The sequence below is a fragment of the Oryza sativa genome, chromosome 11 (assembly GCF_034140825.1).
Source record: "Oryza sativa Japonica Group chromosome 11, ASM3414082v1".
In the NCBI taxonomy this organism is placed as follows: domain Eukaryota; kingdom Viridiplantae; phylum Streptophyta; class Magnoliopsida; order Poales; family Poaceae; genus Oryza; species Oryza sativa.
In genome coordinates, this window is record NC_089045.1 from 18,776,499 (window position 1) to 18,792,757 (window position 16,259).

Here is a 16,259-nt window from a genome sequence, read left to right on the forward strand (position 1 = left end):
GACCAAACCGAGCCGGTCGCCGTTCGTCGCCGGCGCCGACGAGAAGCACCGGTGGCGAAGCTTTCCCGTGCCTCATCGGTTCTGGGCTGCTGACGAGTGGGCCCGGCCAGGGAGGAAATTAAGCAAAAAAGTAAATCCTTTTTGAGTGAACAATTTTTTTTAGAACCAGTGAAAAATTGAAGGGCAAATACGTCTTTCTGCTGTGAAGTTAACTGTCAACCAACGGTAGAGTGACGGTAGTGGCATAGAAGGGAGGACAAACTTAATCCAGTGGCATAGAAGGGAGGAGTCAATTTTGAATGGCATATAAGGGAGCTGACCAATTTTCAGTGGCATATAAGGAATTCTCTCTATTTTTTAAGTATCGAAATCAATTGGATACTTGAGTGTATGATACTAAAATATCCTCAAGGTTGGATAGTTGGGAAAGAAACCTGAAAACTACTGTTGGATCGAAAAATAGACGTTTGAGATTTGTTCACGTCATTAGAAGTAAAAATTTTACTCACAGGTTACTCATGAGTACTCATAGTGATATGGACGAATCTTGGATGTTCATTTTTCGATCCAATAATAGTTTTTAAGTTTTCACTACATATGTGGTTTGCACTACATATTTTCCCAGGATAGTTGGCCACCAAAGCATGATACTAGGTTGCAGCAGGGCTAAAATGTCGTCACCACAGAGCATCACCATTATACATTCCATACACTTCATTTGAATGTTTTATTTTTCTCTCAACAGGTAATAAAGCAATTATATTTTTTTGCAACACAAGATTAGCAAGTAGCTTATCCTTGGTCACAATGGACTCCGAAGGGACAGAGACAAGTAGGAGAAATGACAGCGTTGGACAGGATATTAGGGCTGGCTTTGGTTTCTTTTGGATATTGAGGGCCATACTTGACAGGGCAGCATTGCTAATACTTACAACTTTGCAGAATGATCCAAGTTGTCTTGAGAAAGACAAGCCAATGAGAGTACCCCCAAGTAGCGTGGAGCATTCAATCATCCAACATCTAGTAACAGGAGCATCCATTTATCGGCAAATTCCCGTCACAAATTTCATGTGTAAAAGTGAGGACATTAAGCCGCTGTCAAAGAGATATTTTAAGTTTGATGAGGAATTACTTTCACCATCAGTGAGGCGTGCAGAGAGGACGACGACATCTGGATCATCAGGAGACGGCTCCATGATAAATTCATCCCCATCCGTTGACACGGTGATAGAGGATCTAGTGACATGTCTGCATACAGTACAGGATGTTCTTTCCAGCATGGAAACACAGGTTGCAGGTCCTATATTCTGTTATCAACCAATCTTGGAGCAGCAAGACGGCAATTTATTGATGATTGCCATGGGCATAGAAAGGAACTTGGACATGCTTGAATACCATCAGGTTAAGAAGGATGAGAACACTTCGATAAGAATATTCAACCACTTGAAACACTTGCTGCAATCCATTTTACCAGTTTTATCAACAACATTTGAGGAATACCTTGTGAGCATGAATCTGAAAAGGGCAACCTCTGTTCTTCAGAGGCCAGGTGGCTTGACAGCACCCATTATGCCTAATCTGGATAACATCAGAAGCCAACTTGCCACTGCCAGTCCATCTGTGGAGATGCAAAACCAGTCAGGAATGGAAGAAACAATAGAGATGCAGCTTGTGGAGAAAGGACAAGATGGTATATATTTAGTGCCGTTTCTTCTTTCTAATGAGGCTGAAGATTTTGTTGTCCCAATACAGAATATATATAATAATGCAAGGGTGAAACAACATTTTGACGCGAGAATGCTGGTTAACCTTTCTGGCGGATCCACAATGATTTCCTCTAAAGTTTCAGTTACGAGCTGTATAAATGAACTAATGAATGCCCATGTAATCAACTCAGACAATCATTTGCCTCCTGTGCACAGCCATGAATTTATAAACTGGATAGAAAATCTATTTTCTGTTTGTGGTGGTAGTCGAAAGGCACATGACCAAAAGATGAAGGATCTTGAGGAGGTTATTCAGTGTGGTTTGGCTGGAAAGAAGTTTCTGTTAATTTTGCATGGTATCTCTGAAGATCAAATGGCCCAATGGGAGTATTTGTTCAGAGCAATCAAGTCTGGCAGCAAAGGCAGCAAAATTATTGTTTCAACAAGAAGTGCAAATGTGGAAAAATCAGTGAGAAATGTAAATATCCTGCAGAGTGATGAAGTTGAGAACAATGTATCTTGGCGCTTTTTCAGAAACTTTGCCTTTGACAGCTTTAACATAGATGGTTATCAAGTGGAACTTGGCATACAAATGAGTACTCTGTTGAGGCGGTTTCCTATAGCCATGAAAATGATTGGATGCATGTTAAAAAATAACCCTACGAAGAAATTTTGGAGAAGTGTTTACCAAAACATAATCCAAATAGTAATAGACAGAAAAGAAGCAGATGATCACGTCCAACTTCTCTCACTCCTCAAACTGTGTTATGATCAATTGCCTGCACCTGTAGGCCTGTGTTTCAGTTATTGTAGCTTATACCCTAAAACCTGGAGGTTCACAGATCAAAGTTTAATTCACATTTGGATGTCGGAAGGAATCACGGAAGATGTAGGGAGGAGATATTTTGACTGCTTGTACTCAAGAGGCTTTCTTGAACTATTAAATCTGCATTGCAGACAATCTCCAACATGCTATGTTATGCATCGTTCTGTTCACCGTTTGGCAGAAGTTGTCTCTGCAAAATGGTTCCGTAGAGTTGAGAGCAATTATCTGCCAGCAAGTTCACGACTTATGACCCATATGTCAGTTACGAGTGGTTTTCTTCCCACCTTACGGAAGTTCAGATGGCGAATCACTGAGCTGCATCTGCGCACTCTAATTGTGTTTGGTCCATCTGAACATACTGAACCCAGCACAGAGGACATTCTTGATGAAATTCTTAGAAGCCAGAAGTATATAAGAGCACTTGATTTAACTGGATGTGGTATGCAGAAGCTGCCTGAACTGTCCAATGAGTCGAGACATCATCTTCGCTATTTGAGCCTCCAAGATACCGGTATTGGAACACTGGAAAATTTTGACAAATTTTACCATCTCCTGGTTTTTAACATCCGAGGTTGTCAACTAAGAAGTTTGCCAGATCATACTTCACAAAAATTATTGAGAGTAAGGCATATCATTGGACCTGCTTCCCTGGTTTCATCAATACATCATATCGGGAATCTCAAGAATCTTCAAGAGCTACAAGAGTTCAGAGTTGGTAAGCGACCTGGGCATGGTATAGAGGAGCTACAAGATATGAATCTGAGAAAGTCACTCTCTATTACAAACCTCGAGAACGTAATAAGTGCAACAAAAGCAGGCGAGGTTAACTTAAGCTTGAAGACTTGTCTTGTTTCTCTGAGACTAGAATGGCATTCCGCAGAGGAAACCTCGCAATCGATGAGCACAGTAGTTCTTGAACAGCTCCAACCACCGAACTCTCTCAATGAACTGGAAATCAATGGGTACCCAGGCTTCGTATTTCCCACCTGGTTTACCGAAGATCATCTGATAAATGTGAAGAAAGTCACACTGAGGAATTGTTCGTTTGTCAGTGTGATTGCCCCTCTGGCCAAGTTTCCTAGTTTGGAAGAGCTGATTTTAGAGAGATTTTCTATGTTGGAGAGAATATCAGAATCTGAAGAATCTGATCGGACAAGTTACTTCAAATATCCTTTCAGATTTTTAGGGTTTCCAGCAGAGACATCCTGTCGCTTCCCAAGATTGGTTAAACTTCGCATTGAGGATATGACAGTACTAGAAGAATGGACAGAGCAACAACCATGCTTCCCCTGCCTTGAGGAACTTACAGTAAGGAACTGCCCGAAACTCGCTGTTTTGCCTCCTCTTCACCATGCTAGAGTTAACAGGATGCATATAGAGGGGTTGCCATTGATATCCTTTAATTCTTCTAGGATGGGATCAGTTGTTCCTTTTGGTGCATTTCTGGATGTTCCTAATCGATGTCCCAATAGAGTTGAAGCTAGAGCATTGCAGCCATCTAGGGTGTTCATCCTGCGACATTGCCCCAACCTATCAACTTTCACAATTACAGCAGACAATTCTAGTTCTAGCCACGGCTTTGGGCCTCTACTTCAGCTAGAAATAACTGGTACGAAGTGCACCCCTTCTACTCTTTTTTATACGACGGCTTATCATTTTTACTTCTGAAATAGTAACTGCACACATTTCTCGTAAACTAACACTATGCTCTCCCTTGAAATCTGCTAATTATGGCCATCATCATCTGCTCGCTGCAGACTGCAAGAAACTGAAGTCCATTCAAGGTGCATTCGCCTTTGTTGAGAAGCTGTACATTGAGAAATGCCACAGTTCTCTGAAACTGCATAATGGCAATGCGATGAAATCACTCCACACTCTGCATATCGACAGCGTCGCAACGCATATGGATCCATTTCTGCTTGGCCTCCGGGCTCTCAGAATCCTGATCATCAAAGACAGCGAAGAACTGAACTCACTCGATGTATTGCTGGAATCTGACCATTTGCCGGATACACTGGAGCAGCTGCAGTTGATCAACTGCAACAGCATCAAATCGCTGCCATGGAATATGGACCGGGTCCTAGTTCTTGAGAGCCTCCAATTGATCAACTGTCCTAACATGCAATTCTTGCCTTGCCTGCCTAATAATCTGACTGAACTGCGCATCAGTGGTTGCCCCATTCTGAAGGAGAAGTATGGCGAATATGGTCCTGAATGGGACAACATATCCCATGTGCCTTATGTTTCTTTTGATTAAGAATGAATTGTTTTCTGAACGATGTGTTCTTATTAGAGAATGTGTGTTCTTTGACTTGTAGTAGATTTTCATTTAGTGATTATTGGTATTACATTATGAGTAGTAATATTTCTGGGGTTGTAAATCGCTTCTTGCGTGACTACTGACTAGAGTATTATTACTCATCACGCTTCTAATTGCCAAACACTTCGAAATTTAGGGTTCACTACTTCGGTATAGCACAAAAATAAAAAAAAATGATGTCGGAGGTCATCTCATCGAACTTCAGAAATTTCGGAAATCCTATTAATGATAAAAAATAAATTTCAGAAATATCTAGAATGCTCTCGGGAATTTCGAACGAAAGATTCAAACAAATTACTAATAAATTTGAATAGATTTTGCTGCATTTGAGCTTACCTTACCCGTAGCTGCTCGGCTTGCCCACCTATCCTTACCGGCGGCGACTCCATTCCCCGCCGACATCGAGACCTCGCGCCGCCGCCGCCGCCGCCGTGGGGAGCCCTCGATTCGAATGCGATTGCTGCTGCGCGGAGACGAGAAATCGCGATTGGTGAGGGAGAGAGAGGAAAGGGGACGGGAGATTATTAGGGATTTCGACCGTTTAAAACAGCGGTTTTGACCGAAATATTCGATCGCAGGTCACTGGCTGCCGGGGCCCACACCGATTTTCGGCGTTCTTTTCAGATTCTCCCCACGTTCACGGAAAACGGAGCGATCCATTAGCACATGATTAATTAAGTATCTGCTGATTTTTTTTCAAAAATGGACTAATATGATTTTTTTAAGCAACTTTCGTATAGAAACTTTTTGCAGAAAAGTGCACCGTTTAGTAGTTTAAAAAGCGTGCTAACGGAAAACGAGGAAAATCTAATCCTACTAGCCTGAAAAGAACGCAGCCCCGAAATTGCAAACCCATTATATTTCGTGAAACCGTTTTTGCCATGGAGCATTCGGTTTTGGCATTTAGTGCAGGGCAATGGGTTCCAGATTTTGGCTGTGTTCCCAACCTCACTTTCTCATTTACTGCGCGCACGCTTTTTAAACTGCTAAACGATATATGTTTTGTGAAAAATTTTCTATAGAAAATTTGCTTTAAAATATCATATTAATCAATTTTTAAAGTTTTTTTAGCTAATAATTAATTAATCACGTATTAATCAATTTCTCCATTTTCTATGTCTGGATGTGAGGGCTCTCAACACTCACCTAAAAACACAGCCTTTGTGGTTTGAGATTTAAAATTGAGCAGTCAAGAATGATCTCATTTTTATTTTAAGAAAAACAGTTAGGATTGCATGATTACGGGTTGTAATAAGATTTCAGGAATAAATAGCTTGCACAATGGTAATTAATAATGGCTTTTACGCTTGCTGGTTACGAATATTTGCTAGTATAGAATAGAGATAAAACATTGTTGCTTTGGTCAACAACTTAACAATGACTCTTAGTTTTTATAAATAAAAACTTTGTTGTACGAAGGTGAAAAAAAAAAGAATAGTAATAAAAATATATTTTTCAAGTTAGTGTTAGAGCCTTTGTTATCTCACTATTGTAAGGGTGTAGAATTAGAATAAACTTGTAGGAGTATTATATTAGAGCTCATACTGGTTATAGCTTTAAACATGCCCTTAAAATTCCTTTTAGGAATGCGTTCGTTTGGAATGGCTAGAATCTTTCTCCCCTGCACATGCAAAACAAAGTCATTAGCTCACGACTAATTAAGTATTAGCTAAAACAATTTTTAAAAAGAACTAATATCATTTCTTTCAAATAACATTTCTATAGAATTTTCCTTTTACCAAAAACGAATCATTTGGCAGCTCCAAAGCGTGTGCATAAAAAAATCGAGAAAGTAGATCGTAGGAAATGGAAGAAACGAGCATTATCTTGGAATGTTATACTCCCCAATAAGTATTACAGTTTGTATCCATTCTCATTTTCCTGTAACCAAACGCGCATGAAAAGTCACCGTACGGAAACAACGAGCGAAATACAGTATGCCGACCAATCATTGGTCTCCTCCATCACTTGACAATATCAAAGAATGCAGTCCAGCAACAAAATCAGTAGAAAGGCAAGAAAAAGGAAATTCGTGCAACAGTATAACATTTCAGCTGCAATATATATCCCGTATAAAGGCAATATATCCTGTATTAAGGATTCCAGTCAATGTAGCCTCATCATACTTACACACCACATGCCGCACTCAAATCTTTAACAAATGAATAGCTAATATAGACAGAACGTGTATGGTTTTCCCTCTGAAATTCCTAGTTGACCAATCTAGCCAAAATGTGGTTCACTGCTCTCCTAATTCTAGCCTCTCTTAACAGTTCCAGTTAGACAGAATCGTGTCTTGCCTGTGGTGACCAAGCTTTCAACACTCAGCATTACACCATCAGATTCATCCTTTCAACTGAAAATGCCATACCACCAGTATGCGGTGGTCAATGAATGATCCAACATGGTGTTCTCATACAATCGCAGTTAGCCAACTCAATTAGACCACTAATTCTTCTATTTGGCTCGTTGAGTCAGTCTGATTAGTGGATTTCACTTCTTCGATATCTTCTTCACCCTCTACACTCTGAAATTGGCTCTCCAGAACCTCATATATGTTGTCCGGAGGGCATTTGTCTGCACGGTTCCTTGGATTCGGTTGGCAGAAGCACTCAGGCCATGAGTTTGTGTAGAAAGATTCTGGATGGACACGCTTGTGGGGGCCACCAAAATATGTGTTGAACATAACCTGCCTGACTCGCTCCTCAAAGCGAGCGGCGCGACCTTCCTCCCTGTCCATGAATATGGGAGCTAGGGCCTTCCTGTTTGGTGTGATTGTTGTCCGGAAACCATAGTATAGGCGGTGGCCCATTAGGTTGTTTGCAAAGTTGCTCGGGCCATCATATGTAGGAATAAAAATGTCTGACAGGAGACAGACCATGTAATCCACTGCAGAACCCGCGAGCCCTCTTGTATTTTCTTCCAGCTTTCCAGGACCAACAGTGCTGTGGTTTTCTAAGCGTGGAAACATAGCCTTAAATGGCTTCATGAATCGTTTCCCACCAAAGAGATCGCCAGAAGCAAGGTAGATTCTTGTTTTATTGTCAAATCCCATGGATCGAAGAATAAGACCTACCTGCACATTAATAATGTAGAACATGATATTGCGTCGGTTGTTTACAAAAAGTGTTCTTTAATGGAAAAAAATGTCAAGTGGTATGTTTTGCACTTCCTTTCTACAATTTTCCAGCTTTACTAAAGAAACAAAATTTCTTTGCATCTGCTTCAACTTATCATATATGGCATTTAAGGCAGAACTACAAATTAACTACAGCTAACATCAACATTCAACAGAACGAAAATCAAGAAACATGATAAAGAATACAGATTCCAGATCCTGTTTTAGTGGAAGGATGGAACTTAAGAATTCAAGTCAAGTATTAGACATGGTTTAAATCGTGGAATGTAAACAAAAATAAAAAGGTTTGATACCACACAGTAAGCAAATCATCACTAATTTGGATACATAACTGAATAAATAATATAATTGAAATTATCCAAAAAATATATATATCTAGAAAAAGGTTCAGTACCTCTTCTGGAGTTAAAGGGCACTTCCCGATGAGCCTTCTTTCCCTATAAATAAGTTCCTTTTCTGCAAAATGTTCCTTGCGGTACTTGATCAGAATTTTCTGTTCTTGAGGTGTGAATATATCAATGCACCTGTAATTTTCATTTTGGAAATAAGGAAGGTGGTATGCCCAATAATGCACAACAACAATATGCAATATGTGACAAGTGCATGACTTAAACTTTCATGCGTAAGATACTGATAGTAGTGAAAATAGACAATCAGCTATCAATCTGAGAAGATAAATGAACTAAATTGCACATGAATAATGGGTTTTGTTTGAATTAAATGAACTTAGCATGAGTATCAAGGACTGCAAATGACTAAGATTTTCAAGCGAAACTCTAATTAGTTCTTATGAAGACCTCTGCTAAGTCAGGCATTATAGCAAGCTTATACAATGCTAACTGAACCTCAAAGTGACACTTCTAGGCTTAAATGAAGTAGGACGATTTATTCAGCACTCATGCAAGAACACACAATACCTCAGCCAATGTAAATACCCACTTACCCAGCAAATGCAAGCATATCCATCTCAAATCGAAGGTGAATTGACATGAAATGGCCTTCTGTACGGAGCTTATTGACTATCTCACTGCTTGTTTTCATTATGTGAGGCTTGAATCGTAGTGCATGGTAATTCACCCTGCATCTCAATCTCTGGAGCTCTGGATCATCAATGTCTTCTGCCAGGCGGTGTGAAAATGGGGTTAAATATATAGCTCCATACTTCTTCATCTTCTCCAAAGCAACTGTTGTATACCACGTAACTGGTGCATCTCGAGGCGGTCGAATCTGTAAGGAAAAAGGTATTTTATAGTGCACTATATCTCTATACAAACTGATTTTGTACAACTCAAACTAGGGAGTTCATCATCTATTCACCTGATGGGCTTTCAGCTTCTTGGTCTTTCCATTTGTAGTAATTTCTGGAATGACCATAGCAATTCGAACATCATACTTTAATGTCTTGATGAAGTGGAGCACATCATAAATACCTAAAAAACCACTGGGTGCATATATAAATGCAATAATAAGCGAACATTAACCAAGAATCAGTCATTAATACATCATTCAACATAAACAAGTTAAGAAATAATGCATTCTGAAAACACATAAAAGAAGCATAATGAAAGCAAATGTCCGCATGGATCTCATGTGTTTAGGAAAAAAATAACTTGTAAGAAATGCAGCTATGATGGTCTTGCTATGATCACATGTTTGACATGGCATCAGTGCAGTAGCTATGATAGGAGCTGTATGAAATCACAAACAAATGTGCCACATGTTGCTCTACAAGTTCTGTAATATGGTAACACCTCTGCAGAAAACATCCAACAGACCAACACTCAACAATGCAATCCTTCCTAAAACGGGACAAGTTTCTATCAAACATACTTTGAGAACACAAGGCAGTATACTGGTTACATAAATCTGCCTGATGTAGATATTAATTTTCTTTAAGAAAAGCAGATCCTAACATTTTCAGAATGATAAGAACTTGATACTGTGCAAGTCCAGGCACGGATACAATGTGCTAAATTTTACAAAAAAAAAAAAAAATTCGACTGCACGAATCAATTCATAGGAAGATATTTAGCATTATTAATTATGGTAAGTGTCATATATGCTAAGTTGCTAGTTATCATCATTTAGCTTACCAAAAATACTACCAGGGCATTAACCTACATGGCACCAGCTACATGGAAATTATTGGTTTCAATATCCGAATATGACTTTATCACAAATAAGGCATTAAAAAAGCAAAAAAAAAAAAAGGTAATAATCAACTAATGCCAACAATAGAAATATGTTGTGGGAATAACACAACTGAGATGCGGTTGAACCAATAGAATATAATAGTTGTGCTATTTGTAATAAAATTTATGTAGAATCTACTACATAAATTTGCTTGCAGGACATCAGACTTCACAAAGGACACATGGTTTCTTCTAAGCTAGAGTGCTAGACATAAAATAGCCTTGCCCTATCAAAGACCAGTATAAACAAAAGAGATACCTCTCATCATGCCAGAAAGAATTTGTGTCCAGCTCTGGCAGCACTAGTGTAGCATTCATTATTCGTGCAGCAACAACAGCATTACATATCTATGAAAATAGGATGATACCAATATTAATTTCCTTCATTTCATATCAAGAATAATAAGAAATTTGCATGAGAGTGAGATTTTCTTGTGTTCATCATACCGCACTACGTTGTTGGTTCAAGCCACCATTGCACCGGACACGTAAGTAACCATTTGACTCAGACTCTATTGGTGGAGCTGCAAATAGAGATATGACTATTCATCAGATCCACTATACACATCACTAATAACTTCCAAGGAGGTCACGGAGACAAACATACGAGGCCAATAGGTGCGCGGTGCAGAAGATGCCCTCCAACCATTTGAATCTGCAGTTCTCCACAACTTATTTACATCAACATCCTTGAGTAATAGCACTGATGTCAGTGTGAGAACTTTAAATTGGGAATCTAACTAAGAAATGTAAAACTTAAATACATTACATTGGTAATGTGGTAATCCAAATGGGAATTAAAAAATAGTGTGCATAAAAATTCTAGGAAAGATTGTCACTTCCTTTCAGAGCTATTATTTGTTATTCAGATAAAATCTCGCCAAATTTTCCACTTGAAATTACGAGCTGTTAATATGTGTACTAACTATTTTCATAGAAAAGGTGCAATTCTACCTACTATACAGATGCATTTATCATCTCCAACTGTAATTCATGCATGTATGGAGCACAATCAGTTTTTCAGCCAGGTCTCAACTAAGAAAATGAATGGTCATAGGTATATAATTTTCATTTTCTTTTTTTAGTATACTCTTTTTCTTTCAATTAGAATATTTTGACATACAATACTGTCCAATTGGCTATGCAATTCCACAATGAATGTGAAATCACACTTTGTTGTACTATTTAAATGCAAGTATGTTATCCCAGTCATGTCATTCGAAATTGCAGCTAAGTGAAGCACCAAAAGGGATCAGAAAGAGGAAATGCTGATAATAGTTTTATGGTAGCCCCTTCATTACCCCCATACACTTCACACAGCCACAAGATCTGTCAACATTGGTTTGGTGACCGAACTTTGGTCTTTATCCACCACAATACTGAGAGAAACAGAAACAGTTCACACTCACTTGTTTCTTTTCTTGTAGTCCTAAGTAAATGTCACAACACTATCATCACCATTTCCACACCACCACAGTCCAAAAAAGGTTTCCATATAAAGAAGTCCTATTGGACAGAAATTCATATGCAGATGTGATGAGGGACAACAGAAGGCAGACCATCTACATCAATCAAGTGTAAGAAATCACCATTTGCAGTTCTATTGATCATGTTCATCTGTACAACTTCGGGGCTTTAATGTGCAACAAATCATACACGAAGGTAACCTACTCTAAAATAGATGAACTAGCACATTCCTTGTAGAACGAAACAATTACTTAACGGCAGTTTTCGTGCAAGCAAGCTATCGATGTTACCAAAAAAAAAATCTTATCAGTTCCATTACCCATAATAACCTCTTGGCCAAGTTCACACCGCAAAAAGAAAAAAAAGCTATAAAAGGGTTTGTTCGCACTCATGAGGATGTTCCAAGTGAAATGTACACCCATATATATTACTTCCCTCCCAAGAGGGAAGGGATTGAGGGGGAGGGGCATTAATTCCACACCTCATCAATAGGTATGTTGTAACTAATCCCCTCATAAATCCTAGTGCTGTTCTTGCGTTGTGCCAAAATAGGCGAGGCTGCCTAAAATCAGAAGAGAGCACGGAGAATATCCCCATCCTCAAATCTCGCTCCATTTGAGGGTATTCCCAAGATCGATCGAACAGCACAATCATCACAACTGGAAGGAGTGTTGTTGCTGTTCACACGCAAGAGAGGGAAGCAGGAGGCGGCGCACACGCACCTGGAGTCCGTAGGAGGAGCGGGCGAGGCCGAGGCCGAGGCCAGCGGAGGAGGAGGAGGAGAAGAGCCAGAGGGTGCCGGCGAGCAGCGCCAGCACCGCGACCCACAGCCTCGCCGGCCCGCGCCGCCGCCGCAGCAGCAACGCCTCGGCGTGGCCGCCCCTGCGCATTGGGGGGGAGTCGCGAGAAGAGGCGATCAGATCTGGGGGAGTGGAGTGGGCTGCGTGCGCGTGCGGGGGTGGGTTGGGTGGGTGAAGGCTGAAGAAGGTGCCAGGTGTTTGCTTGTTTTTGTTTTGTTGAGATCTTTGATGTGTGGTTTTCGTTTCGGTAGATTTTTCTTCCGGTACCATATATATACACGATTTCGTTCACCTAATCCCTTCTATTCCTCTGAATTTTGCTCAATCTCTTACATACCCCTGAATTTTAGTTTGGATCCCTTCCATGCCCTTTCCATATGAAAGGGATCCAAACTAAAATTTAGGTGTATGTAAGGGATTAAGCAACATTTAGGGGTACAGAAGGGATTAGGTGAACTTTCAGGGGTACACAGGGGAATTTTCTCCGTAGTATAATCGTGATTTAGTTATACTGTATTTGGCATAATTTCGGATCCAAAATTGTATGGAGTTGGGTATTTCTAGCTCCACAAATATATAGATCTGGATTTATGATTACGTATATAATATTTGAATAAATCAATTTGTTTTTCTTTAGGATCAAATTTACAATTTTAACCTACTATAATTTAACATATAAACATCTTGGTTCTATCGTTTGGCATATTTGCAAACGAAAAATAATTTGTGAATAAAACTTTTATATACCTGTTATTAGCGATCAAAAAGTAAAGGCTGAAAAATAAACTTCAATAAAGAAACCCCAAAATCAAATTTAAATTTAAAGTTGAAAATTCAAATTTTGGCTAATAAGCATAAACATAAGCAAAAACATGAGGCCCATCAAATCTACCGTGAATCTGAGATCTGGAGCTCTGCCAAATAGGGCTTTAATTAATTTTTAAAAGTCGCAACAACAAATGTTATTTTCGTGAAACGGTGAATCCTCTCACATGCGCATGCGTTGTGATTTTTTTCCTTCCTCACATACGCGAATCGTGAAACAAATCTAACGTTTCAAAATTATGTGCAAGTTAAATTATAGTTACATGCAAGTTAACGTAATTATACTATAATTGTACTATAATTATATTTGTCAAATTTATAGGAGAAAACTTGTTAACAAATGTATAGCAAAATTGTTTTTCTAGGTGCCTATGCCCAAAATTTAAATCTTAGAACTGAAATTTTATTTAACTTTGAGGTTTTTCTTTATCTTAGTTTGTTTTTATTTATTTGAAACGACCCACATAAGACAGTACGAAATTCCATATTGATATAACAGGAAAAAGTTATAGGATTGTAATAGTGAGAGTCAGTGTTATAAACAGGAAAAGAGACAAACACACCACTACCACCTACCGGTAGCTCCTCGCTCAACCTCGGAGAAGAACATCAGCCACCCCAAACCCTAGAGAAGAACATCAGCTGCCCCAAAACTCCGCCCAAACAAACCTCTGCCACCACAAGGCTAGGAGTACTGGCACTGCGTAGCGCCACAGTGCTTTCACTATGATGTGCTTCTCCTTCGGTCCTTCCCCAACATCACCTTGGAGGAAATTATGATAATTCTACATTAATTACTTCAGATCGGTTCATCCGTCAATGGGCTGCCCGAAGCATACTACCAGTAAGCCACATGATTATATATATCAAGTTGGGACTTGGGAATGCCATTCTCCAAGCATTCCGGGAGTATTAATTCATAACTCAAGCATTTCTTCTATCCTAGTAGTTGCAGTGACCTGAGTAGCACCTCAAGGTCCTGAGTTCAAATCTCCATAGGATCGAATTTCAGATTATGTTATTTGAGGGCTAAATTTCCTGTTTGATAGGCTAAGTTTCTAATTTAAAAAAGGTTGCATATATCCGGTTGGATATAGAGAACGGGTAAAAAAAACCCTCTCCAAAAAAAATAATAAAAAAGCCTTTCTTCTATCCTGCAACCCAAGCTCACGAGGCTACTGAAACTGCTCTGCACGCTTCTTAGGGTGATGAGACCATGGATATGCCAATTATTTCAGCTATAAGTAAGCCTGAAATTTATGGAGAGAAGCAAATAATTGTTTTATTCGGACTGAGGCTTTGTCAATTTTGATAAAGCAAAGGATCTGAAAATGTGTCTTGCAGTGGGCTGTGCAGACCAAGCTATATGGTGGAGAAAAAAACATATATAGTTTATAGAGATGTGGGATCGATTTTGGGATAATTTATATTTGCTTATTTTATATCTGTATGAATTGAATATTCAATTCAAGTTTGCACCATGGTCCGTATTCAGTATATGTACCACATATATTTAGATATTTGACTAACTTGTTACTATCGTTTCCATTTTCTTTTATTTTTCCTAGGTTTCAGCTATTTGGTTACTGACATATTACCTTCATTTTATATTATAAGTCGTTTTATTTTTTTTATATTGTAAGTCGTTTTGATTTTTTTCTAAATCAAACTTTTTTAAGTTTAAACAAGTTTATAAGTATAGCAATATTTTCAACATAAAACAAAAACTATTAAAATATGTTCAATGCTAGATGTAATAAAACTAATTTGGTGCTACAAGTGTTACTATACTTTTCAATAAACTTGGTCAAATTTTATAAAGTTTAATTTTTAAAAAGTCAAAACGACTCATAATATGAAACGGATGGAGTAGTTGATTTGTCATAAATTATGGACAGTTTCTCATTCTTTAGTGGTTGAAGGATGTGGCAAATATCATGTACATTTATTGGTTGATTATCATCCGATCAGATATTTGAAGAATGTAATTCAACAAGCTGAGTGACGCTCAAATATTTCAATTAATGGGCATGTTAAGCTGATGGTGTTTTTTTATCAATATTTCAATTACGATCTTTACCAGGTGAATTTATGTCTCGGTATATATATGGTGATATGTTTTTCACAAAGTTCCCATCAAGAGAATAATGTCAGATCCCTGCAGAAAATAGAAGAAGAGAAAGAATGAGATCAGATCATATTTTTTTAAAAGATTGGGTTGTCTCCTGTCTCAAACATGTACTATATGTCAGTCAATTTCATTTTCTCGTTTTCCTAGTTAAGCACCTTTGGTGCCGTATTGGTGCAAGGATTACACATAAGTTGGATTTAGCCGATCGCAACAACTGTTTCATTGTTTATCTAATCATTCGGATTTAACGACATTGGACCTCCAGCCAATGTATACTTTAACCTTCGGATCAACGCTTATTCTATCATATCACTATTAGCCGATTGACTTCTACTGGATTATATTATTATTTCATTACATTATCATCAGCTGATTATCTTTATATCAATATTTATTCAAGCATCAGAATATACATTGGATATATATAGCCAATTACTCAAAACCCTATCAACATCTGCTGGATTTACTCCATCGACTTGTCAGCCGATCGGTTCTTTGATATGTTGTTTACATGTCTTATCAGTTGTAGAATCAAACTGACTGGCACGCCCGTATCTCATCAATATTTTGAAACTGTACTGGAGCTAAGCAGATCTCACATGCCGTTGTGTTCGTCGACTTAGTTCGTGCCAACATAGATCTAGTACCATTGGCCAAGCGTGAATTTTTCGTCAACAATTTGCCAACCACCGCTACCTGAGTGGAGATACCTCAAAGTATATATAATATTTAGTTATTTTTACTACTTTAAAGCTTTTATAAAGTCTTATAGTAATTTCTCTTTCCTTCTCAATACTTAATTTGCTCATATAGCATGTTCAAAACTTCTCTCTCATGCCCGCAGCAACACGCG

General features: G+C 38.6%; 2 protein-coding genes across 2 annotated transcripts; one reads left to right on the forward strand and one right to left on the reverse strand.

The window, feature by feature from the left end:
• Positions 1–2,383: 2,383 nt before the first annotated feature.
• Positions 2,384–4,851, forward strand: LOC107276082 (putative disease resistance protein At3g14460). The gene is made up of 2 exons (XM_015760764.3): positions 2,384–4,141; positions 4,290–4,851. The coding sequence occupies exons 1-2, from the start codon at positions 2,572–2,574 to the stop codon at positions 4,787–4,789; spliced, it is 2,070 nt and encodes a 689-aa protein (XP_015616250.2). The 5' UTR covers positions 2,384–2,571; the 3' UTR covers positions 4,790–4,851.
• A 2,030-nt stretch (positions 4,852–6,881) lies between these two features.
• On the reverse strand, positions 6,882–12,604 carry LOC4350511 (O-fucosyltransferase 1). Its single transcript, XM_015762318.3, has 8 exons — positions 12,373–12,604; positions 10,791–10,872; positions 10,631–10,707; positions 10,443–10,531; positions 9,309–9,432; positions 8,935–9,218; positions 8,386–8,515; positions 6,882–7,928 (listed from the first exon to the last, which is right to left on the reverse strand). The coding sequence occupies exons 1-8, from the start codon at positions 12,538–12,540 to the stop codon at positions 7,293–7,295; spliced, it is 1,590 nt and encodes a 529-aa protein (XP_015617804.1). The 5' UTR covers positions 12,541–12,604; the 3' UTR covers positions 6,882–7,292.
• Positions 12,605–16,259: the final 3,655 nt, after the last annotated feature.

Coding starts and splice junctions, on each gene's coding strand:
- LOC4350511 (XM_015762318.3), bottom strand. CDS start 12,540: ATGCGCAGGGGCGGCCACGCCGAGGCGTTGCTGCTGCGGCGGCGGCGC. Junction 10,532..10,630: donor TGAACCAACAACGTAGTGCG/GTATGATGAACA, acceptor CTATTTTCATAG/ATATGTAATGCTGTTGTTGC. Junction 9,219..9,308: donor AGAAGCTGAAAGCCCATCAG/GTGAATAGATGA, acceptor TTTTCCTTACAG/ATTCGACCGCCTCGAGATGC.
- LOC107276082 (XM_015760764.3), top strand. CDS start 2,572: ATGTCGGAAGGAATCACGGAAGATGTAGGGAGGAGATATTTTGACTGC. Junction 4,142..4,289: donor ACTTCAGCTAGAAATAACTG/GTACGAAGTGCA, acceptor TGCTCGCTGCAG/ACTGCAAGAAACTGAAGTCC.